This window comes from Trichosurus vulpecula, chromosome 1 (genome assembly GCF_011100635.1).
Source record: "Trichosurus vulpecula isolate mTriVul1 chromosome 1, mTriVul1.pri, whole genome shotgun sequence".
In the NCBI taxonomy this organism is placed as follows: Eukaryota; Metazoa; Chordata; class Mammalia; order Diprotodontia; family Phalangeridae; genus Trichosurus; species Trichosurus vulpecula.
In genome coordinates, this window is record NC_050573.1 from 300,052,794 (window position 1) to 300,077,429 (window position 24,636).

Genomic DNA, 24,636 nt, shown 5'->3' on the forward strand with positions numbered 1-24,636 from the left:
CATGGCTGAGGATTATTTCTCATTGTTCTTCCTGATGGAAGACACTCAATAAAAGTCTTTGGGGGCTCTCAAAAAAAATCTGAGTTGACAAGACTGGATGTCAAGAGGAAAGTTAAGGCACGAACAGATTTTAGACAAGAAAATTAGTTGAGATGTCTAGATGAGTATGTATATATGTGTATATATGAGTATGTATGAGTTGAGGTGTATGTACATATGAGTAAAGGGAGATCTGATAAATTGCGTGGACTGACTGAAAGGGAAAAGGGGGTTAAGGCAAGACTGGTCAGAGGCAGAATGTTTTTACAGAAGTTCATAGGCATGTTAATGACATGTGGAAAAGGATTGTATAAAACATTGAAAAATAAATGCAATACAGTTTCATGGCTTGATGAAAAGATTACCCTGCGCTCTTAAATTCTATAATAGTGACTGCAGAATCTGGCAGAGTCCATCAAGCTGGAAAGATTTTGAGCAGAGGCCTACTGAGAGACTATGTTTCTACTAAATGCAGGGTAAAGCCAAGACGGCAGAGTAGCAGAAGTATACCCAATCACCCCCCTGTCCTCTAACCCCACCTCCTGCAAAACAATCCTTTCTTCCAAACAGATCTAGAAAACGTACCAGAGTGAATGCTGATAGAGAAATCCAAGACAAAGTCATGTTGAGTCATTTTTCCAACCCAGTTTTGCAAAAGGAAAATAGATAGGTCTATAAATACCAAGGAAGGGTTCTGACCAGGACTAGAAGCACTTTAGTACAAAGGAGAGGATTTACACAAGGGCAAGAGGAGGTCCCAGACCTCTACCAAGGCATCCCTAGGCTGATCCCAGGGCACCACAACGGGAACAGCTGTCAACAGCAGCTTTGTTGCTTACAGCTAAGCTTGAAGTCACAGATACAGGGTAGTCTAAAAAGATGCCCTGATTACCCGAGTGGTACTCCAGGGTACGAAGTGGTTGTAGGAACTAGGAATAAATTAAGAAATAAGTAGCAGTAGTGTGTCTCAGATCCCTGGAGTAAAGTGATGTCTCAGTTCCAGCTTCTAGCCCAATGTGAAGCCTCCAGAGAAATAACCAAGGCAGGAATCCCAGACAAAGGAGAGCCTATGATTCTGAACCAGTACAGCTTTCCAGATGGCTGATTGGGACTCAATCTAGCAACAGTCTAATACTGCTCCGACCTAAACACAAAACAGGAACTTAAAAACCAAGAGGACACCAAGAAGACTTTACCCTGGAGCAGACCACAAGAGGAGCACTGAAAGCCTACAAGCCTCCAGCCTGACTTGTCTCTGACAGCCTGGAATAACACAATATGAGTCTCAATAACCAAGTGATCAGCAGTAGAACTCAAAAGGGCAAAATTTTAGTTTACACATTCTCCCCAGAAGAGTGATGAACCCGTTCATAATATCAAGTCTAAAGTCAGGAAGAAGTACGGAAGGATGCGAAAACAAAGAAACAAACAAAAAAAGAATCCCACAGTAAAAAACAAACAAACAAAAAAAAAACAACTATTATGGTGACATGGATTCTCAGGACACAAACCCAGAAAAAGAGTATGACTCCAAAAGCAAAGTCTCAAAGAAAAACACAATTTGGGCAAAAATCCAATGAGAATTACTAGAAGAGATAAAGCAAGAGGTCATTTTGTTTTTAAGCTTAAAATGTTTCTTATAAATGAAATGAGAGAGTTAGAGAAAAAACTGAAAAAGAAATGAAAGCTATGGAAGAAAGAATTGAAAAGGAAATTAACAGCTTGACACAAAAGGTACAAAACCTTCCCCAAGTAACAAACTGCCTGAAAATTGGAATGGAGCAACCAGAAGCCAATGACTTCATAAGACAACAGACCATGTATCTATGACCTGGGTTCCAGACTTAGTAAATTAAGAAAGGCTCAATACCAGGAAACTGGCTACCACCTGATGAATTTTTAGAAGGCCATCTATTAAGGCACAGAGCTATTACAAACTATAATCACAGCTTTTTTGGAAGTATGGAAGTATATTTCAGAATTCTTATCTTTGCTTTATCGAAGGAGGAGGGAAGCACACAGAAAGAATTTGCCAAGCAAATGCATGATTACTGTGCAGTCCTTAACCTATTTAGGATAACAGATCATCTGATTTACTTATATATGATCAATGAATATGCTCATTTCAAATGATCTTCATAGATTCACTATGGCACACTTGAAAGGTAATACAAGTTGTGAGCCACAAGTTTGTGTCACTGTATATACTCAGAAGTAACAAAAAGGCATTTTTTAAAAATTCAGACTCTTTACTAATCAGTACTAACTTCCCATCACCACTGAAAAAGAGTTTCTCACACTTTAATCCAGCCTTCTTTTGAAAAGAGAACATAAGGAATGAAAGGGTAGTAGTGGCACACAAACCCTCTTAGAAACATCAAGTACTGGGACAGGTAGGTGGCACAGTGAGTAGAGCACTGGCCCTGGAGTCAGGAGGACCTGAGTTCAAATCCAGCCTCAGACACTTGACACACTTACTAGCTGTGTGGCCTTGGGCAAGACACTTAAACCCAATTGCCCTGCTTTCCTCCCTCAAAAAAAAAAAGAAAAAAAAAGAAATATCAAGTACAGCAGGACTATATAGAACTAGGCAACCTAGTTATATTGTAAACACAATCTCTTATGAAAAGATGATCAAGGTTCCCTACAAGATGGTTCTCAAAGGAATACCTCATTCATGGATCATTTCAATCCTCTGATAGCAACAAAATGAAGCTACTAAAGTTATTAAGTTCCCTAGATGTGACATAAAATTCATGCCCACTTTATATAGAATTGTACTTAATAGCAAAAGGTATAACAGCAAGGCAACCTGGTATGGTGAAGGAAATGTCAGAGTGAGAAGATCTTGGTTTGAGGTGAGTTCTAAATTCCTTTGTAGCTCTAAACCTGGTTATCCTAGGAGTCCCTCTCAAACACTTGTGAACTATGTGACATTTTTAAGCTTCCACTGGCAAATAACTTACGCTGAGTCTGAGGCTCCTCCTCCATAAAACGAGGTTCACACTCTTCAAATAACAAAATTCCCAAGACTGTTAAGAAAAAAGCACTTGGTTAAATCTTGAAGTGCTATGTAAGAGTATTTTATTACTATAGCGATTCTTAACACCAAATTACGGCCTGATCAATTTGTGAGACATTCTTTCCATTCCTATGTCAGAATCAAAGACAGAAAGGTCCTATATACACATACACATGTATATAAAATATTCACAGTAGTATTGTGTGTGTGTGTGTGTGTGTGACAGCAAAAACCTGGAAATAAAGTGGATATTCATCAATGGGAAAATGGCTTAACAAACTGTGATATGTGATTGTTGGGATGTGGTACTATGCCATAAGAAAAATGAAAAATTCAGAGGAGGACAGGAAGGTTTATGTGAATTAATATACATTAAATAAGCAGAATCAAGAAATCAATATACACAGTGACTAAATAAAAATAGAAAATAAAGTAAATAGAAAAAAATAAAACTGAATACAGTAATAAAGACCAAGCCTGAGCATTACAAAAAAAAAATTCTTCCCCTTCTTCAGAGAGGTTAAAGACTAAGACTAAGACTAAGACTAAGACTAAGACTAAGACAGTCAAGAATATGTATTACCATCTGCATTGATGCTGCACCCTAAAGAGTGGGCTTTTTCAACTGCCCTAAAGGTAAAACCTCCTTTAAGTGCTATCTTTCCCTAGTCAAATGTGAGCTCCTCAAGATCCAGGACTGTCTCACATTTCTAAATATATTTTGAGACATTCATTCAATATTTCATATACTACAAGACTTAGTTACTTAGTTGGTGTTTTAGTTCTGATGAACCGCCTTTCCTCTCATTCTTTTTTTTTTAAGTTAAAAGGGATAGATCCCTATGGAGGAGCTAGGAGGAGAAAAAATATATTCAAAATTGAAAGTGCTGTAAAAATGGTAACAAAATACAGTAAAAAAAAAGACAAAAAAAGATGGAAAGCATGATATAAAAACAAAAGATATCAATATACAATATGCCAGCTTTCTCCTAATTTCAAGACTATTTCTCAAGCTGATATATTCACACAAAGGCAAAATTATTCAGCTACTGATCAACCTTAAACAGTGTTGCATTCATTGAGAAAATAATTAAAAGCAACTTGAGACTATAGGCAATGTTCATCGATCCATCAGCAGCCTTTGACTAGGCTGGGGCAAGCTTGTACAAACAAGATAAAGGTGTTAAACTATTAAAAGGGCCTTTCACGGCCATATCAAACACTACTGCTAAAAGTTAGAGTGAGCAGCTGGGTGGCAAAGAGCCCTGGGCTTGGAATCAGGAAGACTTGTCTTCCTGAGTTCAAATCTGCCCTCAGATACTTAATAGCTGTGTGACCCTGAGCAAGTCACTTAACCATGTTTGCTTCAGTTTCCTCATCTGTAAAATGAACTGGAGAAGGAAATGCCAAATGACTCCAATATATCTCTGCCAAGAAAACCCCACCCAAAAAGGGATCACAAAAAGTCAGGCATGACTAAACAAGTTAGAGTAGACAGTAATAGTGCCACGGTGGATATTGTTTCCATTTTAAGTGGTATCAAACATATACATGTCCTAGCACCTCTTCTTTTAAATTTATCTACATAATTTGCTATTAGATCATTTTTATTCCTGTCTTCCTACTATAGCAAACAAAAAGAAAAGCATTCTCTTTTATGACCTTAAAACGCAGCTGAAATGTGCTGGCTAGTTACTACCCAAAAGAGCTACTGGAAGCCTGTTCCTTTCTATCCTTTACCACAAATACTACTAGATCAGGTCTTTAACCTCATGGCTAGAAACTTGTTAATTGGTCTCCATGCCTTCATGCTTCATTCCAATCATTATATACAAAGCCACCAGATCAATCTTTCCATTCTCCTGCTTAAAATCTTAAAATGATTCCCCACAGCCAGGAAGCTTGGTCAGGGGCAACTGGGGCTATGGGTTAGATATAATGGGGAATTGAAAACCAGGGTTCCCCCCAATTGATCTGAAGGGATGAGAGAAAATAAACAAGCCAGGAACTTGGCCTGACAGGGTCCTACCAAGGTAACCTCTTCCACCAAGAAGGGTAAGAGCACAGAATTAAAGGTAAGAGGAAGACAGCAGAAATAAGAGGGTCCAAAGAGGTGACTTCAGTGATGAGGATGAAGCCTAGGATTGGTGAATGGAGCCAGAAATGGAACCAGCTGTAGGAGGTTTGGGGACAATAGAAGACAGCATGTAAGAGACTTGAGGAAAATTCCAGTTTCTAAATACCTCTGGAAAGGGAAAACAGAAAAACTATGTCTGAATTAGCAATTTCTAGTTGGTTCAGTAGAAGGAAAGCCAAAGAAAGGGAAAAAGAAGAACAGAAGTAGACAGGGATTAAGATTAGAATACTTAGGGAGAACAAGGAATAGTTTACCTATGAGATTTATGGGAAAGCAAAGAATTCATGACACAACAAGAGATAGAGACCATTACAAAATGCAAAATGGATAATTTTGATTATGTTAAATTGATAAGTTTTTGTATAAAAAAAGCCAATGCAACAAAGATTAGGAGGGAAGCAGAAAATTGAGAGAAAATCTTTACAACGTGTGTCTCCGATAAAGGCCTCATCTCTAAAATATACAGGGAAGTGAACCAAATTTATAGGAATACAACTCATTCCCCAATTGAGAAATGGTCAAAAGATATGAACAGGAAATTTTCAGAGGAAGAAATTTAAGGTATCTATAGGCATATGAAAAAACACTCGAAATCACTACTGATCAGAGAAATGTAAATCAAAACAGCTCTTAGGTACCACATCTCTCCTGTCAGATTGGCTAAAATGACAAAACAGGAAAATGATAAATGCTGGAGAGGATGTGGGAAAATTGGAACACTGTTACATTGCTGGTGGAGTTGTGAACTGATCCAGCCATTCTGGAGAGCAATTTGGAAGTATAGCTAAAGGACTATAAAAATGCTCATACCCTTTGACCCAGCAATACCACTTCCAGGGCTGTATCCCAAAGAGATCACACAAGTGGGAAAAGGACCCGTACGTACAAAAATATTTATAGTGGCTCTTTTTGCAGTAGCAAAGAATTGGAAATCAAGGGGATGCCCATCAATTGGGGAATGGCTGAACAAGTTGTGGTATATGAACGTAATACTATTGTGCTATAAGAAATGGGGAAGAGTTAGGGGCGGAGCCAAGATGGCAGCTGGAAAGCAGGGACTTGCGTGAGGTCCCCACCAGGTCCCTCCAAAAATCTATGAAAAATGGCTCTGAACAAATTCTAGAACTGCAGAACCCACAAAATAGCAGACGGAAGCAGGCTCCAGACCAGGACAGGTTGGGTGGTCGTTGGGTGAGGTCTATCTTGCACGGAGCTGGGAGCGGAGCGGAGCCCAGCGTGGGCAGTGGCAGGACCAACCAGACCAGGAGCCAGGCAGAGCAGGCCCTAGCGCCCTGAATCAGTGACCTGTGGCAGTTACCAGACTTCGCAACCCACAAACACCAAAGACAACAGAGAAGGTTAGTGGGAAAAGCTGCTGGGACAGAGTGAAAAGAGTTCGCAGTTCAGCCACCGCCCCAGGGGCAGCAGAGGTGGGCAGCTACAGAACTACAGCTGCAGTTGCTTCTGGCCCCAGGCCCACCTGGTGGGAGGAATTAAGTAGCAGATCAGAGCAGGAGTGCAGAGCCTGCTGAAGATTTGCGTCAGGTCCTGGTTGGCGGTTCTTGGGGAAGGAGGAGTGCTGGTGTGGCAGAGCTGGCTGTATAGAAATAGCTCTGAAATCAACAGTGCATCCCCTCAAGCTTGGAACAAAGTACTCTTTACTCCACAAGCAGTCGCACCCCGCTGAAAAACTCAAGGGTCAAGTAAGTTGGCTGGGAACATGGCCAGGCAGCAAAAACGCACTCAGATTCAGTCTCAGACTTTGGAATCTTTCTTTGCTGACAAAGAAGACCAAAACATACAGCCAGAAGAAGTCAACAAAGTCAAAGAGCCTCCATCAAAAGCCTCCAAGAAAAACATGAACTGGTCTCAGACCATGGAAGAGCTCAAAAAGGATTTGGAAAAGCAAGTTAGAGAAGTAGAGGAAAAATTGGGAAGAGAAATGAGAAGGATGCGAGAAAACCATGAAAAACAAGTCAATGAATTGCTAAAAATACTGAAAAAAATATTGAAGAAAACAACACCTTAAAAAATAGACTAACTCAAATGGCAAAAGAGCTCCAAAAAACCAAGGAGGAGAAGAATGGCTTGAAAGGCAGAATCATCCAAACGGAAAAGGAGGTCCAAAAGACCACTGAAGAAAATACTACCTTAAAAATGAGATTGGAGCAAGTGGAAGCTAGTGACTTGATGAGAAATCAAGATATTATAAAACAGAACCAAAGGAATGAAAAAGTGGAAGACAATGTGAAATATCTCCTTGGAAAAACCACTGACCTGGAAAATAGATCCAGGAGACATAATTTAAAAATTATTGGACTACCTGAAAGCCATGATCAAAAAAAGAGCCTAGATATCATCTTTCAAGAAATTATCAAGGAGAACTGCCCTGAGATTCTAGTGCTACAGGGCAATATAGAAATTGAAAGAATCCACAGATCACCTCCTCAAAAAGATCCCAAAAAGAAAACTCCTAGGAATATTGTCACCAAATTCCAGAGTTCCCAGGTCAAGGAGAAAATACTGCAAGCAGCCAGAAAGAAACAATTTGAGTATTGTGGAAAAACAATCAGGATAACACAGGATCTAGCAGCTTCCACATTAAGGGATCGAAGGGCATGGAATATGATATTCCAGAGGTCAATGGAGCTAGGATTAAAACCAAGAATCACCTACCCAGCAAAACTGAGTATCATGCTCCAAGGCAAAATATGGACTTTCAACAAAGTAGAGGACTTTCAAGCTTTCTCAGTGAAAAGACCAGAGCTAAATAGAAAATTTGACTTTCAAACACAAGAATCAAGAGAAGCATGAAAAGGTAAACAAGAAAGAGAAATCATAAATGACTTACTAAAGTTGAACTGTTTTGTTTACATTCCTACATGCGTATTAACAATCCGGCTAGTAGCTTCTGTGGGGGCGTAAGATCCCCCCCACACCCAGCACCCAGGAGGCTGCTGGCACCCAGGAGGCTACCGGAATGCTGGGAAAGCACAGGTTCTTTTTATCTGCTTAAATGAGGAAAGCACGGTGAAGGGGTTGACCAGCTTACTTTAATCCAGCATTCAGTTAGCATACAGACAACATTCATTTAGTTCAGGGGAAAAACTCCAGCATTCAGTTAGCATTCAGTTAGGTCAGGGGAGCATATAGGCAAGCATCAAGAGACAGACCAAATACAGTTTCATTCACTTACTTCAGGGGAAAAAGCCAGCACCCTGAGGTTCAGAACATTCATTTAGTCCAGGGGAAAAGAACCAGCACCCCGAACTTAAAAACAAAATACAAACAAATTACAAATATCAACAGACAGACCCAATACAATTCATAGTTACCAACATCTGGGCTCAGCCCAAGGGTAAGGGCTGGCCCAGAGTCACGCTCGCCACTGCTCCCGAGCCAACCAGAAAAAGAAAGAGACTCTTTAAGCTGACCTGTCCCCTCTTATAGAGTTTTTGACATCATCAAGTGCCGCCTGAATGACCAGGGCCGATTGGTTCTTGAGTTGGCCCCTCCCCCAAGCGCAGACTAGGTTAACAGCCAACAGGGCATGGCTCTGGAGTTAACACCTCCCCTCAGCCAGCCCCATGACTCATCACACAGGAAGTTCTCTGCTTCCTGGCATGAGTCTCTGGACTTCCTGCCCCGGAAGAGGTCACACAGGAAGTTCTCTGATCCCAGGCATGGCCCAGCAAGGCTCAATGAGATAAACTGAGTCACTCAAAGAAAACAAAGGCCATTCTGGTAACATAAAGTTCAACTGTTTTGTTTACATTCCTACATGGAAAGATGATGTGTATGATTCATGAGACCTCAGTATCATAGTAGCTGAAAGGAATATGCATATATATATATGTATGTATATATACACATATGTGTGTCTATGTATGTATATATGTAGGTATATATATGTATATGTGTGTATATATATACATATATATATAGAGAGAGAGACAGAGGGCACAGGGTGAGTTGAATATGAAGGGATGATATCTAAAAAAATAAAATCAAATTAAGGGATGAGAGAGGAATATGTTAAGAGAGGGAGAAAGGGAGAGATAGAATGGGGTAAATTATCTCGCATAAAAATGGCAAGAAAAAGCAGTTCTGTAGGAAGGGAAGAGGGGGCAGGTGAGGAAGAATGAGTAAATCTTACTCTCATCGGATTTGACCTGAGGAGGGAATACCATACACACTCAATTGGGTATCTTACCCCACAGGAAAGAAGAAGGAAGAAGATAAAAAAGGGGGGATGATAAAAGGGAGGGCAGACAGGGGGAGGAGGTAATCAATAACAAACACTTTTGAAAAGGGACAGGGTCAAGGGAGAAAATTCAATAAAGAGGGATAGGTTAGGAAGGAGCAAAACATAGTTAATCTTTCACAACATGAGTATTGTGGAAGGGTTTTACATAATGATACGCATGTGGCCTATGTTGAATTGCTTATCTTCTTAGGGAGGGTGGGTAGGGAGGGAAGAGGGGAGAGAATCTGGAACTGAAAGTTTTAAAAACAGACATTCAATAACAAAAAAAAAAGTTTTTGCATGCAACTGGGAAATAAGATACACAGGCAATGGGGCATAGAAATTTATCTTGCCCTACAAGAAAGTAAGGGAAAGGGGGATGGGAGGGGAGTGGGGTGACAGAAGGGAGGGCTGACTGGGGAACGGGGCAACCAGAATTTATGCCATCTTGGAGTGGGCAGAAGGTTAGAAATGGGGAGAAAATTTGTAATTCAAACTCTTGTGAAAATCAATGCTAAAAACTAAATATATTAAATAAATTAAATAAATAAATAAAAGTTTAAAAAAAAGAAGAAAATGCCCAGGCCAGAGTGTTGGGCAACACCTATGATTAAGGGGAAGGATATGCTAATGAGGCAAATAAGAATGAGCTATGAGATAGGTTGGAAAAGAGCTAAGAGAGAGCCTTTTCATAAAAGATGATGGAGAAGAACATCTCTAAGAAGTGGTTGGGAGGATGGGGTTATCAGTTTTAAATTCTGCTAAATGTTCAAAGGAGGAAGCGTGAGAAAAGGTCATTAGATTTAGCAGTTACGAGATTATTGATAATCTTAGAGAAGGCAGTTTCAGTCAAATCCTGGGGCTAGAACCTGGTTTGCAAGGGGTTGAAAAATATTTGCGAGGTGTAGAAGTAGATGCAGTGAGTGTGGTAGATTCCATGTACAACAAATGGTATGAACAAATTTATGGAGGTGGAAGAGATAAGGCACGTTCAGGGAACAATAAATATTCCAATCTGACTGGAACATAGGCTATGTGAGGGATAGTAAGGGAGGATAAGATTGGAAATGTAGATTGGGGCCACTTTCTGAAGGGCTTTGGATTCTAGCATGGAGAGCCTGTATTTTATTAAGTAGGCAGAGTTACAGAGTTGTAAGGGACCTCAGAGGCTATTTAATCTAGCCACCTAAATAAGACTGCCTTCTACATCATGTGCACCAGGTGATCTTCCAGCTTTTGTTTAAAGACTTTGGGAAGGGGGAATCTACTGTCTCCCAAGGTATCTCAGTCATCTGCTTCTGCTAAACTGGTCTTCTCTACCACAACATGAATTTCAGTGTCTCCACAGTTTTGTCACACGAAATTCCTTCTTTCTCTTTCTCTCTCTCTCTCTCTCTCTCTCTCTCTCTCTGTCTCTCAAATCCTACCTTCCCTTCAAATCTCAGCTCACATCCCATTTTCTCTGGGCTTCCTTCCCTGACCACCCCAACTCTCAATGATTTATTCTTCTGAATTCCTGCTATGTGTGTTGTCTACACAGTTCATTTTGCACCTAGAGCTTGTCTGGTATTTGCTAGTTACTTTTTATGGTTATGATTATTACATAATAGTGTACAATGCTCAGGACACAGTAGGTGCCTAATAAATGTTCGTTGACTGACTAATAATATAGTTGTTTAAAAATTGTAGTATTAAATACTATAATAAATCATATTTCTGCTAAGCTTTAAGGTTTCCAAAGTACTTTCCTCACAACTCTGGGAGGTCATATGGGTATTATGACCTCATTTTACATATAAGGAAACAGGAAGGTCATATGACTTTCAGACGACTCAAAATTCCTCAAAACCAATGTTCTTCCCTCTACCACATGTATATTTTGTATTTTAGGGTCGTTTATTTTTGAACATTTGTTTATATTTGTTATATTATACATTATATATATCAAGGACACTTAAGGACATTTATTTTTGTATCACCAGCTTTAGTTATAACAACAGATGATGTTTATATGGTGCTGTAAGGCTTACAAAACCCTTTAGATATATTACCTTTATTTTATCCTTGGAATAATCCTGTGATAAAGTTGCTCCAGGAACCTAGTGTTCAGAGAGTTAGTAAATGACTTATGATCATAAGCTATTAAGTATTAGAGAAAATGTTCAAATCCAAATCTTTTCATTTAATAAGTCCTAAAACTTATTCTACAAACAATATACTGCTTTTATAGGAGGTTGGGGGAGAAATGAAGATAGGATGTAAGAGACTTGAGGAAAGTTCCAGTATATCAGTAAGGCAAGATTCATGACCTGGAAGATGACCATGAACATGCCTGAATGGTTCGGAATCACAAAGTATAAGAAATTCGCTAAGTAGAAGGCAGAAGAAGTATAACATTTATTTAGACACAAGAGAATCCAATCCCAGGACCACTAATTCTAATTCCATATAGTAGCAATAATATTCTGAAACCAGTAAGCCTGCCTCAATGTAGAAACAAGGAAATTATAACAAAGTATTATAGCAAGGAGCCAAGCCATTCTGTAACATCCCCCCTCCCCCTCCCAGGGTCTTCCTGTAAACAATCACTCATGACTCCTAACTCTCTGCTCAGCACTTTCTCCTGCAGCCCTTCCGACTACAAGTTCCTTAATCTCTGCAGCTCTATCTTGTTCTGCACTCTCTGCTCTGCAGTCTCTCTCTTAATGCTGATTTTTCCTCAGTGTCTGCTGCCTCAGTGTCTTCTTGATGTCCGCTTCTGAATCCTGCTGTTCTCAGTTCTAGTGCTCCCAGTTCTGCTGCTCTCAGTTTTGGGCTCTCTTTTTATACAGTCCTAGATGGCATCTGATTGAGTAGAACTCAGTGCATATACCATTGGCTCTGGTCTTAGTAGCTCCCCTTAGGGCCCTGAGGGCTTCATGCCCACATCGGCTTAACTAGCAAAAGGGTGTGGGCATGCCTCTAATCAGGCCTCCCTTTGTTGGCCCCAGGAGGCCTATTCAGTGGTCCGGGAAGATCTTTCACTTTCTGATTGGCTTTACATCCAGTTTCCAAATACTCTTGGAAAAGGGAAACAGAAAAACTGCCTGTGAGATCATAGTTTTCTGCATCTAGTCGGACTCCTCAGATGAGTTCACCAGTTTGGATTGGGACTCAAGAGACATGAGTTCTAGTTTCAGCTTTAGTATTCTAATATTTTTTAAAAATTTTCTAAATTAAGATTTTTTACTTTTTAGTTTACAACACTCAGTTCCACATGATTCTGAGTTCCAGATTTTCTTCCCCCCCCTTCCCCCCACCTCCCCAAGATGGCATGGAATACGATATGTCTTCTACATATAACTTCGCATTAAACTTATTTACACAATAGTCAAGTTGTAAAGAAGAATTATGACCAATGGAATGAATCATGAGAAAGAAGAAACAAAACAAAACAAAACAAAAACAAAAGGAGAGCAAATAGTTTGTCTCAATCTGCCTTCAGACTCCATAGTTCTTCCTCTGAAGGTAGATAGCTCTCTCCATCATGAGTCCTTTGGAGTTGTCTTTGAACCTTGCATTGCTGAGAAGAGCGAAGTCTATCAAGTTAGTGATCACAGAATCCATATATCTGTGGTTGTGTATAATGTTCTCCTGGTTTTGCTCCGCTCCCTCAGCATTATATCGTGTAGGTTTTTCCAGATTATTATGAAGTCAGTATCTTCCCCATTTCTTTTCTTTTTTAATTTTTTAAATTTTTTTTATTATTTACTTTATTTAATATGTTTAGTTTCCAGCATTGATTTTCACAAGAGTTTGAATTACAAATTTTCTCCCCATTTCTAACCTCCCGCCCACTCCAAGATGGCATACATTCTGGTTTTCCCATTCCCCAGTTAGCCCTCCCTTCTGTCACCCCACTCCCCTCCCATCCCCCTTTCCCTTATTCTCTTGTAGGGCAAGATAAATTTCTATGCCCCATTGCCTGTGTATCTTATTTCCCAGTTGCATGCAAAAACTTTTTTTTTTCTTTTTGAATGTCTATTTTTAAAACTTTCAGTTCCAAATTCTCTCCCCTCTTCCCTCCCTACCCACCCTCCCTAAGAAGGTAAGCAATTCAACATAGGCCACATGCATATCATTATGTAAAACCCTTCTACAATACTCACGTTGTGAAAGACTAACTATATTTTGTTCCTTCCTAACCTATCCCCCTTTATTGAATTTTCTCCCTTGACCCTGTCCCTTTTCGAAAGTGTTTGTTATTGATTACCTCCTCCCCCATCTACCCTCACTTCTATCATCCCCCCTTTTTTATCTCCTTCCTCCTTCTTTCCTGTGGGGTAAGATACCCAATTGAGTGTGTATGGTATTCCCTCCTCAGGTCAAATCCAATGAGAGCAAGACTGATGTGTTCCCCCTCACCTGCCCCCTCTTCCCTTCCTACAGAACTGCTTTTTCTTACCACTTTTATTCGAGATAATTTACCCCATTCTATCTCTCCCTTTCTTCCTCTCTCAATATATTCCTCTCTCATCCCTTAATTTGATTTTATTTTTCTAGATATCATCCCTTTATATTCAACTCACCCTGTGCCCTATGTGTGTGTGTGTGTACACACATACATACACACACACACACACACACATATATATACACACACACATACATATATATGTATATTCCCTTCAGCTACCCTAATACTGAGGTCTCATGAATCATATACATCATCTTTTCATGTAGGAATGTAAACAAAACAGTTCAACTTTAGTAAGTCCTTTGTGATTTCTCTTTCTTGTTTACCCTCTTGATTCTTGTGTTTGAAAGTCAAATTTTCTATTCAGCTCTGGTCTTTTCACTGAGAAAGCTTGAAAGTCCTCTATTTTATTGAAAGCCCATATTTTGCCTTGGAGCATGATACTCAGTTTTTCTGGGCAGGTGATTCTTGGTTTTAACACTAGCTCCACTGACCTCTGGAATATCATATTCCAAGCCCTTCGATCCCTTAATATAGAAGCTGCTAGATCTTGTGTTATTCTGATTATGTTTCCACAATACTCAACTGTTTCCTTCTGGCTGCTCGCAGTATTTTCTCCTTGATCTGAGAGCTCTGGAATCTGGCGACATCATTCCTAGGAGTTTTCTTTTTGGGATCTTTTTGAGGAGGCGATCTGTGGATTCTTTCAATTTCTATTTTACCCTCTGGCTCTAGAATATCTGGGCAGTTCTCCTTGATAATTTCTTGAAAGATGATATCTAGGCTCTTTTTTTGATCATGGCTTTCAGGTAGTCCAATAATTTTTAAATTATGTCTCCTGGATCTATTTTCCAGGTCAGTGGTTTTTCCAAGGAGATATTTCACATTGTCTTCCACTTTTTCATTCCTTTGGTTCTGTTTTATAATATCTTGATTTCTCATCAAGTCACTAGCTTCCACTTGCTCCAATCTAATTTTTAAGATAGTATTTTCTTCAGTGGTCTTTTGGACCTCCTTTTCCATTTGGCTAATTCTGCCTTTCAAGGCATTCTTCTCCTCATTGGCTTTTTGGAGCTCTTCTGCCATTTGAGTTAGTCTATTTTTTAAGGTTTTGTTTTCTTCAGTATTTTTTTCAGTATTTTGGGGTTTCCTTTAGAAGTCATTGACTTGTTTTTCATGGTTTTCTCGCATCATTCTCATTTCTTGTCCCATCTCTACTTCTCTAACTTGCTTTTCCAAACCCTTTTTGAGCTCTTCCATGGCCTGAGACCAGTTCATGTTTTTCTTTTGATGGAGGCTCTTTGACTTTGTTGACTTCTTCTGGCTGTATGTTTTGGTCTTCTGTCACCAAAGAAAGATTCCAAAGTCTGAGACTGAATCTGAGTCTGTTTTTGCTGCCTGGCCATGTTCCCAGCCAACTTACTTGACCCTTGAGTTTTTCAGCAGGGTGTGACTGCTTGTAGAGTAAAGAGTACTTTGTTCCAAGCTTGAGGGGATGCGCTGTTGTTTTCAGAGCTATTTCTATATGGCCAGCTCTGCCATACCAGCACTCCTCCTCCCCCAAGAACCACCAACCTGGGTCTGACTCAGATCTTAAGCAGGCTCTGCACTCCTGCTCTGATCTTCCACTTAATTCCTCCCACCAGGTGGGCCTGGGGCCAGAAGCAACTGCAGCTGTAGTTCTGTAGCTGCCCCACCTCCGATGCCCCCGGGGCGGTGGCCAAACAGGGAACTTTTACTCTGTCCCCCACAGCTTTTCCCACTAACCTTCTCTATTGTCTTCAGTGTTTGTGGATTGCGAAGTCTGGTAACTGCCACAGGTCACTGATTCAGGGTGCTAGGGCCTGCTCTGCCTGGCTCCTGGTCTGGTTGGTCCTGCCACTGCCCATGCTGGGCTCCGCTCTACTCCGCTCCCAGCTCCGTGCGTGGTAGACCTCACCCAGAGACCATCCAGGCTGTCCTGGGCTGGAGCTCTGCTTCCCTCTGCTGTTTTGTGGGTTCTGCAGTTCTAGAATTTGTTCGGAGCCATTTTTTATCAGTTTTTGGAGGGACCTGGCGGGGACCTCACACAAGTCCCTGCTTTCCAGCTGCCATCTTGGCTCCACCCCCCACTTTCTTCTTCTTTCTCTACACCCTGTCTTAGTGTAGACATCAACTCTCATAGGTTCAATTATCTTTATGTATCTGATTCTCAAATCTATTTTGTTGTCTTTGACTCTTTTTGAAACCATTTGAGGTTTTCTTGGCAAAGATTCTGGAATGGTTTGCCATCTCCTTCTCCAGTCATTTTACAGATGAGGAACTGAGGCAAACAGGGTTAAGTGACTTGCCCAGGGTCACACAGCTAGGAAGTGTCTGAGGCTGGATTTGAACTCCTTCAGATGAGTCTTCCTGATTCCAACCCCAGTGCTCTATCCAGCCCTAATTTGTCTCCTGAGCACCCATCCCATGTCACAACAACTACCTCTTGGACATTTCCACCTGGATGCCCTATAGACATCACATGCTTAACATCCTGAACATAGAACTCATTACCTTCCTCCCCTTCCCCCCCTAAAGGAGCCTATTTCAGACTCAGATTCATTACTTCAGTACAATCCTTGATTCTTTCTTCCACCTCAAACTCCCCCCTCATCCAATCAGTTGCCATATGTTGTTGATTCTACTTCTACAACATCCCACATCCATCCTCTTCTCTCTAATCTCAAAGCCACAATCACCGTTCTGGCCCTTATCCTCTCTAGCCCATGAGACTGCAAATCTCCTAGTTGGTCTCCTTATTTCCAGTTACTCTCCTCTTCAATCCACCTTCTAAACAGCTGGCAAAATAGTCTTCTTAAAGCTCAGTTCTGACTATGTCACGCCCCTGCTTTAAAACAAAACTAACAACAACAAAAAAGAGGTTCCCCATTGCCTCTAGAATAAAATATAAACTCTTCAATTTAACATTTAAAGCCTTTCATCGTCTGGCTCAAATCAACCTTCCCAGGCTTCTCTCACATTACTCCTTTTCACACAATGCACAATTCCTCCATACTGACCTGCCTGTTGTTCTCGAAACCTGGCATCTCACCTCCTACTTCCATCTCCTCCATCAGGCTCCTATTGGGCTTGGATTGCACTGCGTTTTCACCCTAGCCTCTTAGAATCCACCTCAGGTGTTACTTCTGATGGGAAGCCTGCTCTAACCCACCTAGTTGTTAATGCTCTCTCTCCCTCCTCAGATTATGTTGAATTTACCCATTTTTCTATTTACATGGTGCAGCCTGCAGTAGACCGTAAGCTTCTTGAGAGCAGGGAGTGCTTTTCATTTGTCTTTGTTATCCTCAACACCTAGAACGTTGCTTTTCACTTACTAAGTGTTGTTAAATGAATGAAATTAACTTTGGCCCTATCTTGATTTCTCAAAATGTTAACCATCCCTCGAGTCCTAGTTTAAATGCTACCTCAGCCATAAGTGATTCTCTCCCTCCTCTGAATTCTTATGGTATTTTGTTCTGCATCCCGGGCCATTGCCAGTCATCTTGACTTGACTTTTGTACTGCCACTGGACTTTAATGACCCTGGAAAAGAGAGTGAGACTGATGACTTTGTGCAACTCTGCCCCACTTAAATCCAATTCACTAGAAAGTCAAGATATCACTTCTTACCAACTTTTACCCCAGCATCATGATGTCATTGATCCTCTTTGAAAATAGAAGATGAGGGGGGCAGCTAGTGGCACAATGAGTAGAGCACCGGCCCTGGAATCAAGAGGACCTGGGTTCAAATCTGGCCTCGGAACTTGACACACTTACTAGCTGTGTGACCTTGGGCAAGTCACTTAACCCCAACTGCCCTGCCTTACCCCCTCCAAAAACAAACAAAAAACAAACAAACAAAAAAAGAAAGTAGAAGATGAACAAAAACAATAGTATTTTGATTGTGCTATTTCTAGGTCAAGTAAGATGTAAAATACCTTGTAAATGTTAAAGTGCTATATAAATGTTAGCTATTATTAACTACTATTAGTGCAGTCTAGTTCTATTCAACAAACATTTATGAAGCACTTACTACTATGTGTAGTAGGCACCCTGGTCTAATGGATAGAGGCAGCCTTCTCTTCAGGAATCACCTTCTCAATGGCCCAGGCAACTAAGACTAGAAATTGCAGAGGAGGTTCTACTCTGTACTGTCCCTCACTGGAAACTACTGTAACAATTAAATCACAGGTTAAATCCAAAAAAAACTTCAAAGAGCAAGGCAAAGTACTGGGGGCACAAAGCTGAAAAATAGTGTAGTTGGTGACCTTGAGGATCTTACATTTCCCTGGGGAGGAGAATATACCAGGTAAGTGTAATATGAGATAGAGTATGAAGAGGTCAAAAGAGAGATCAGAAGAGATCATGTATGTCACTCTGCAAATGTTAAAGTTCTTCTATAAATGTCGGCTATTATTATTCTTATCAAGACAAAATGAAAATTTGAGGCAGAAGATAACATTTACATTTGGGGAAAGGATCAGAATTGAGGGAAGGCTTCCCTCGCTAACCACATACTGATGGTTATTCTTGTACTTGGTTGTCCCTTACTAACTTGTAAACCTCATTTACAGAAAGGACCCTGTTTTAGACATCTTTGTATCCTTCAGAGCATCTACTAGTGCTCTGCACAGATTACACTGCCAATAAATATTTGTTAAACGAATAAACAGACCATAGAGATTTAACATTTGAATGGTCAGCTAACAGGTCAATTCAGCTAATTATTCATGAATACATTTTGCAACTGGCTCCTTATGGGATGGGCCCATGATGAGATTTATTTCTGAACAAGATCATTAGCAGGTAACACCCACCCTAAGAACTTTTCAAGTTAATGTCAGCACTCCTGTTCCGTGTAGCATGGAATTTAGTACAGATCCATGGAAAAGTCCAAAGTTCTTACTCCAGCTGCCCAGCCTGTAAAGAAGTAGGCCTTTTTGGGCCTTCTCTTTGGACAAAGAATGCAATTCTGGATATTAAGTTTTCACAACAGAACTGCAATTCCCCCAACTCCCTCACATCTAAAGCTTCTCACTTTCACTGTGCTACCCTGTATCTACTACTGGGCAATTTAAACCATGAATTCACTTCAATCTAGCACCTGCCAGTCTCGGTACACACCTGATATTTGAGAGTCTAATTAACATGTTAACTACTCTTGGAGAGAGAGTCAAGGAAGAAACAGTATTCCTAATCCAGATTTCCTATGGAACACACCTTGGTGGAGGAACACCACTAACAATCCTATCATTTGGCCCTTCTGATTTAACAAAATCTGGAGGCAGTAAGGTAGGTGGCTGCACAGGATACAGTGCACAGAAACGCACAATAAGAGACACATTGCCACATGACTTTTTGTAACCATACATATATACTGAATGCCAGAAAATTCCACTCTCTATGATGTGCAAAGTCACAATTACGGATAGTTATGCACAAGAGGCGTAATGCTTATGGCACACAAATGTCTTGTTATCTATCCAGTCATCTAAATTCTCCAAATTCTGTTTTTGTATTGTTAGAGGATAATAAAATGAAGCAATGGGCCACCTACTAGCCACCTTCCCCCAATCCCAAAGCAATCACATAAGATAGGCCTTCACTGGTTATAATTCTATGTTTTCTATCTCCTTAAACATTTTATGCCTTTTTATAAACGAAGAGATGAAGTTACACCATTATTCCCAAAGGCCCTTAACCCACCCTAAAATTCCATTCAAGTTTAATTCAAGAAGAAGAAAAAAAGCTTGTCTGTAAAGATAAATGTGTCTGCTTCCCCCCCACTCCCAAAAAAGTGAAAACTATGTAACATAACATTTCCTTTTTGCCTTAGCTATCAAGGAACTTCCCTTTCCAACAGTAGCAATTTAATAATTTATTTCAAGTGTCTATTAGCACCTATTCCCTCTGCTTCCTTTAGATGAGGGGTGCTTCATTTTGTGTGTGTGTGTGTGTGTGTGTGTGTGTGTGTTTTGGACCCCTTTGTCAATAGATTAAAGCCTATGGACCCCTCCTCAGAATGACCATTTTAAATAATTGAAGGAAAAGCTAAATTTTGGTTAGAGGTTAATGAAAATTTAAGAGGCAATTTTCCCCTGTATAAGTTCGTAGGAACTGAAGAAATCTAGCCTCAGACCCCAAGTTAAGAATCTCTGCTTAAGCTTTCTAACCAGAACTTCTGCTCTGTTCTTAGCGCTACATATTTTATTTTTCATTAGGTTTGATTTGTAAGGTGACTCAAATCCTTTTCGGAAAAGGTAGCTATACATCTTAAATGAGTAAGATAAGTTAATCAGGTGAGAGACTGACTTGGTGCATTCTATATTCTGATAAAAAAATCATTTTCTTCAATTCTATTATTACCCAGGATAAAGGGTATCAAAATTCCCTGTCATTAAATGAAAGATGAACAAAGTGTATACCTCTCTTTTTCCAATAAATGTACTCCTGAAAAGCTGTATACAAACCAAATTTCTAGAAAAATGAATATTTTAAATAAACAGAATCCAGCAGTGAATCCTTTTAGTTCGAAAATCTTTTACTTTATTACTGAAGTTATTGCCTTCACCAATGCAGGTCATAAGCCCTCTAAAATGAAGTAACAATGGTGATGGTGGTGGTGCTGGTGCTGGTGGTGCTGGTGGTGCTGGTGGTGCTGGTTGAAGCAGAAGCAGCAGCAGAAGAAAGAGAAGGAGGAGGAGGAGAAATAATAATGATGATGATGATGATAACCCACATTCATAATAGAGCCCTTTAAGATTTACAAAGCACCTTCCTTACCCTGTGCAGTGAGAGTATTACAAACATAATCCCCATTTTACAGATGAGGAAATGTGGCTCTGTTCTTATAAGTGACTTGCCCAAGTAACTTTAAATCCAAGTCTGATCCAGTTATCTTTGCACTCCACTCCACTGTCTCTCAAGTGGACAGTATTCTCTGAAATGCTGTGGTAGAAAAATGGTTACTTCATGGCCAGTTTTCTGATCTTCCTCTAACATATATTCCATCAATCAACCCTCACTGAAAGCTTTTTGAGCTCGGCTGGATTATCCAGATCTGCTGACACAGCCTTTGGTAACCTAGAGTTACTTCCATACAATAATGAAGTAAAATAGGACATTAGTAAAATACATTTTATTTTAAATTTAGATACTCTTTTTTAGATTTTTTTAAAACAGAGAACATTAGAACTGGCATTGTTCTTGACACTTAAATTATGCTTAAATTTTTATGACAAGTGCAAAGCAGACTTGTTATACTTCAGGATTCCCACCGCCCCCCCCCCCAAAAGGTGATGTTCTATGAGATAAGCAACACTTCTTCAAAAGATACATCACCTCAAGCTTATTGGTTCCGTGGGACTCAGTTTAAAAGTAATTAGAATAACCTAGAACCACACTATCTAAAAAGCTTTCTAGGAGAACATGGGTAATCAGAATGGTGTACAGGATCTAGGCCATATAAAGCAGCTTTTAAAAAAATGGTCCTAATTGACAGCTTTCAAGAAAATGTCTAACTAGCTTATTGAGGCCACTGCTCCTTTGCTGTCTAACAATTGTTTGCTTTGTGTATCTGACATTCTCCACAACCATTAAAAGAATATTTTATAATCTTTACCTTTTCAGCTTAAAGTTTAAAAGAACAGGTATGTTCATATGACTCCCTCGACTCCAATACACATCTGTTCCACAAAAGTTCAGTTAATAGCTATTAAGTTCTCACACACACACACACACACACACACACAAACCCAGCAATAATGAAAAGTAATCATCCCTTGCTCAACAGTTTACCACTGCTACTCTCAAAACTTCTTGGCAACACATATCCATGCAATCGCTGTGTTATCCAATCCCAAGCCTGAAAACTCTAGACAGTCGGTTGTGTAATAAATAAACCCCTTATCATCTACTGAAGACATAAAAACCAAAATACTGGCCTCTGCTTCGGCGTAGAGGGGCCACTCTAGAAATTTCAACAACATACACTTAGAAAAAAGGCTCATCTTTTAAAATCGCTAGTGTCCTCAGGCTGACCCTAATTTTTTTTTTCAGCAATTTTGCGGAAATAACTATGGTCCTTTTAAACACCGTCAGGGAAAAGGGAAAAGCTAAAACTTCAAGCAACCTTCCCATGCGAAAGAAGAGCTCGTTTGTTTTTTCATGAAATGGGAACAGAGGAATATGCATCTAACAAGTGCCTACTACTAGAGACGCATCAACAACAGGTCCTAAGCAGAAAGGCGATTGGTCCGATAAACATGGGAAGCTGCTGTTGCTGCTGCTGCTCGCCTTCAATATCTGACAGACCCAGCCCGAGATTGAAAACAACAGCACTCCCCCACCCCAGGGTTTGGCACACGCGCACATACACACACATACACACACACACACACACACACACACACAAGCGCGCGCGCACGCAGACACACACACACACACACACACACACACACACTCACACACTCCCACTTCCCCTGAGTGGGAGAAATTCCACGACACCTCCCCGTGCTCCCCAAGGAGCATTCACCTGGTGCCACCTCCTAGCCCTCACAGGGAAGCTGGGCAAGCCTCAAGGAAGAGGGGACGGGTTGCAGCTGAGAAGCCTGAGGGGGGAGGGAGAAGGGGCTGGTAGCGTACCCAGTGGCTCACCGCTCCAAGCGGACGGGACCAGACACACACACACACACACACACACACACACACACTCGCGTTCACAGACAGGACCCAGGAAGGTGCCGAAGAGGCTCCAGCTGACACACCCCTCCGAGCCCCGCCGCTCACTGCCGGCCTCCAGTGCTCCCTGGCCAGGTGCCCCCCTCCCGCGGCCGGGTCCCCGGCCGCGGGACTCACCTTTAGCGAGCCCCGGGTCTGGCCCTTCGGCGCCGCTGGGGGCACGAAGCGCTCCTCTACGTCCTCCTCCTCGTCTTCCTCCACCACCTCGACGACCACCTCCTCGTCCTCGTCGTCCTCTTCGTCGTCGTCCTCCTCCTCCGCGCCCCCCCGGGGCTTCCCCTCCAACCTCCCGCGCCCCCTCCGCCTCCTCCCCCCTTCCTCTTCGCCGTCCTCCTCCTCCTCCTCCAACAGCAGCAGCACCGGGGCGGGGACCGTGGCTGCGCCGGCAGCGGCAGGAGGGGGGGCGGCCCCGGACCCGGCTCCGGCTCCAGCTCGGCGAGGCGGGGGAGGCGGCCTCCAGCTCTCCCGGGCCGGGGCCAGGGGCGGCAGCCCGGGCAAGGCGCCCTCCCTCGCCAGCGCCGGGCCCGGCGGCGGCTGCAGCGCTGCGCCCCCCCGGCGGCTCCCCAGGCTGGAGCGCTTGGCTAAACGCCGAGCCTGCATGCCTGGCGCAGGGGCTCCCGGCCGCAGTGCAAAGCGGGAGAGTTTGTCACCACCACCTCCTCCTCCTCCTCGCCCTCCTCTTCCTCGCCCTCCTCCTCCTCCTCCTCCTCCTCGGGCTCGGGCTGTCGCTCGAGGCGCAACCCGCCGGGGGTCGGGGCAACAAGGGGCCGCTGGGGCCACCTCCCAAGGCATGCAAGTGCCCGTGCTAAGGCGCTGGGCTGCAGCGGCGGCGGCGGCGGCGGCGGCGGCGCCTCTCCTCCGCCCGAGCCCGGCGGACCAGCCCGGGCAGGAGGCGGGCTGCCGGCTTCTCCTAGCGCCGGGCAGAGCCGCGGCTGCGGGCGGCGGCGGCGGTGGGTGTGTGCGAGCGGTGGGCCGCCTCCGGCGCTGCCCGCGGGGAGCCACAGCCTGTGCAGTCCGCCTCCGAGGGCTCCATGCAAGCGGCCCGAGCCGGCCGCTGCGCCTCGCCCGGGCCCTGCCCCAGCCGCCGGCTCCCGGGCCTATCGCTCCCCGCTCTCCGGCGGCGCTCGAGCTGTTTGTGTTGTGTGTTTTCCACCACCGCCCCCTCTCCCCTCCTCACTAGCCATTCCTCGCAGCCCAATAGTCCCTGTGCAACCAAAACCCGGACTGGATTATTTTCCCTCCCTACCAACCCTACACCAAATTCCTGCGCTTGGAGCAACAGGGGCAGAGCTGGCCACTGGTCCCGTGGGCGAGTTACCATGTGTGCATTTATTTGGCTCCCGCCAAGTCTGTCTTGTTTAAACGGAGGGATTAGCAATGAACCATGTTAATCATCATCTGAATGGCAGCGATGCTTCTATTGCAGATATTTATTTAAAATCAGTGGGAGGCTGTTTTGTACACATTTGAAGTTGGGGGGGGGGGGAGTGCTGTCCTGATATGAGGGGAATCCAGATTTTCTTGGATATTCTAAAATACTACATTTTACTCTTCCAAGCAATGTAAGCAACAATGGTGTAGTGGAAAGACCACTGGATTTGGAGTTGGGAGACCTGGTTTTAAATGCCACTTTCTAGCTGTGGGGATCTTAAGCAAGTCACTTAACTTCCCCTATAGTCTCAGTTTCTGAATCTGTAGAATGGAGAATATACATTATCTTCTTTATATAGGGTTATGGGGGAGGGAAGGTGGTAAATAAGACAATGTATTAAAAGGTTTTTGCCAAGTGTAAAGCTCCATAAATGTGAATTATTATGTAGCCTTTTACATAATTCCTTAATTCAAAGTGTTCTATCTCCATCCAGAATACTCTAGGCCACAAATAGGCTTTAAGACTGACAGATTTGTACAAAATTCTATGTACACTTCAGCAATTCTTTCTATACCTTGAATGATTGTTAAACATACAACACAATA

At 42.2% G+C, this 24,636-nt stretch overlaps 1 protein-coding gene across 1 annotated transcript in view; it reads right to left on the reverse strand.

Annotated features, from left to right (window-relative positions):
- Nucleotides 1–23,451, reverse strand: part of ZNF704 (zinc finger protein 704) — a 371,808-nt gene extending 348,357 nt beyond the window's left edge. Inside the window, exon 1 of the mRNA XM_036742126.1 lies at nucleotides 22,777–23,451. Within this exon, the coding sequence (XP_036598021.1) occupies nucleotides 22,777–23,451 (675 nt within the window). The remainder of the gene's footprint in view (nucleotides 1–22,776) is intronic.
- Nucleotides 23,452–24,636: the final 1,185 nt, after the last annotated feature.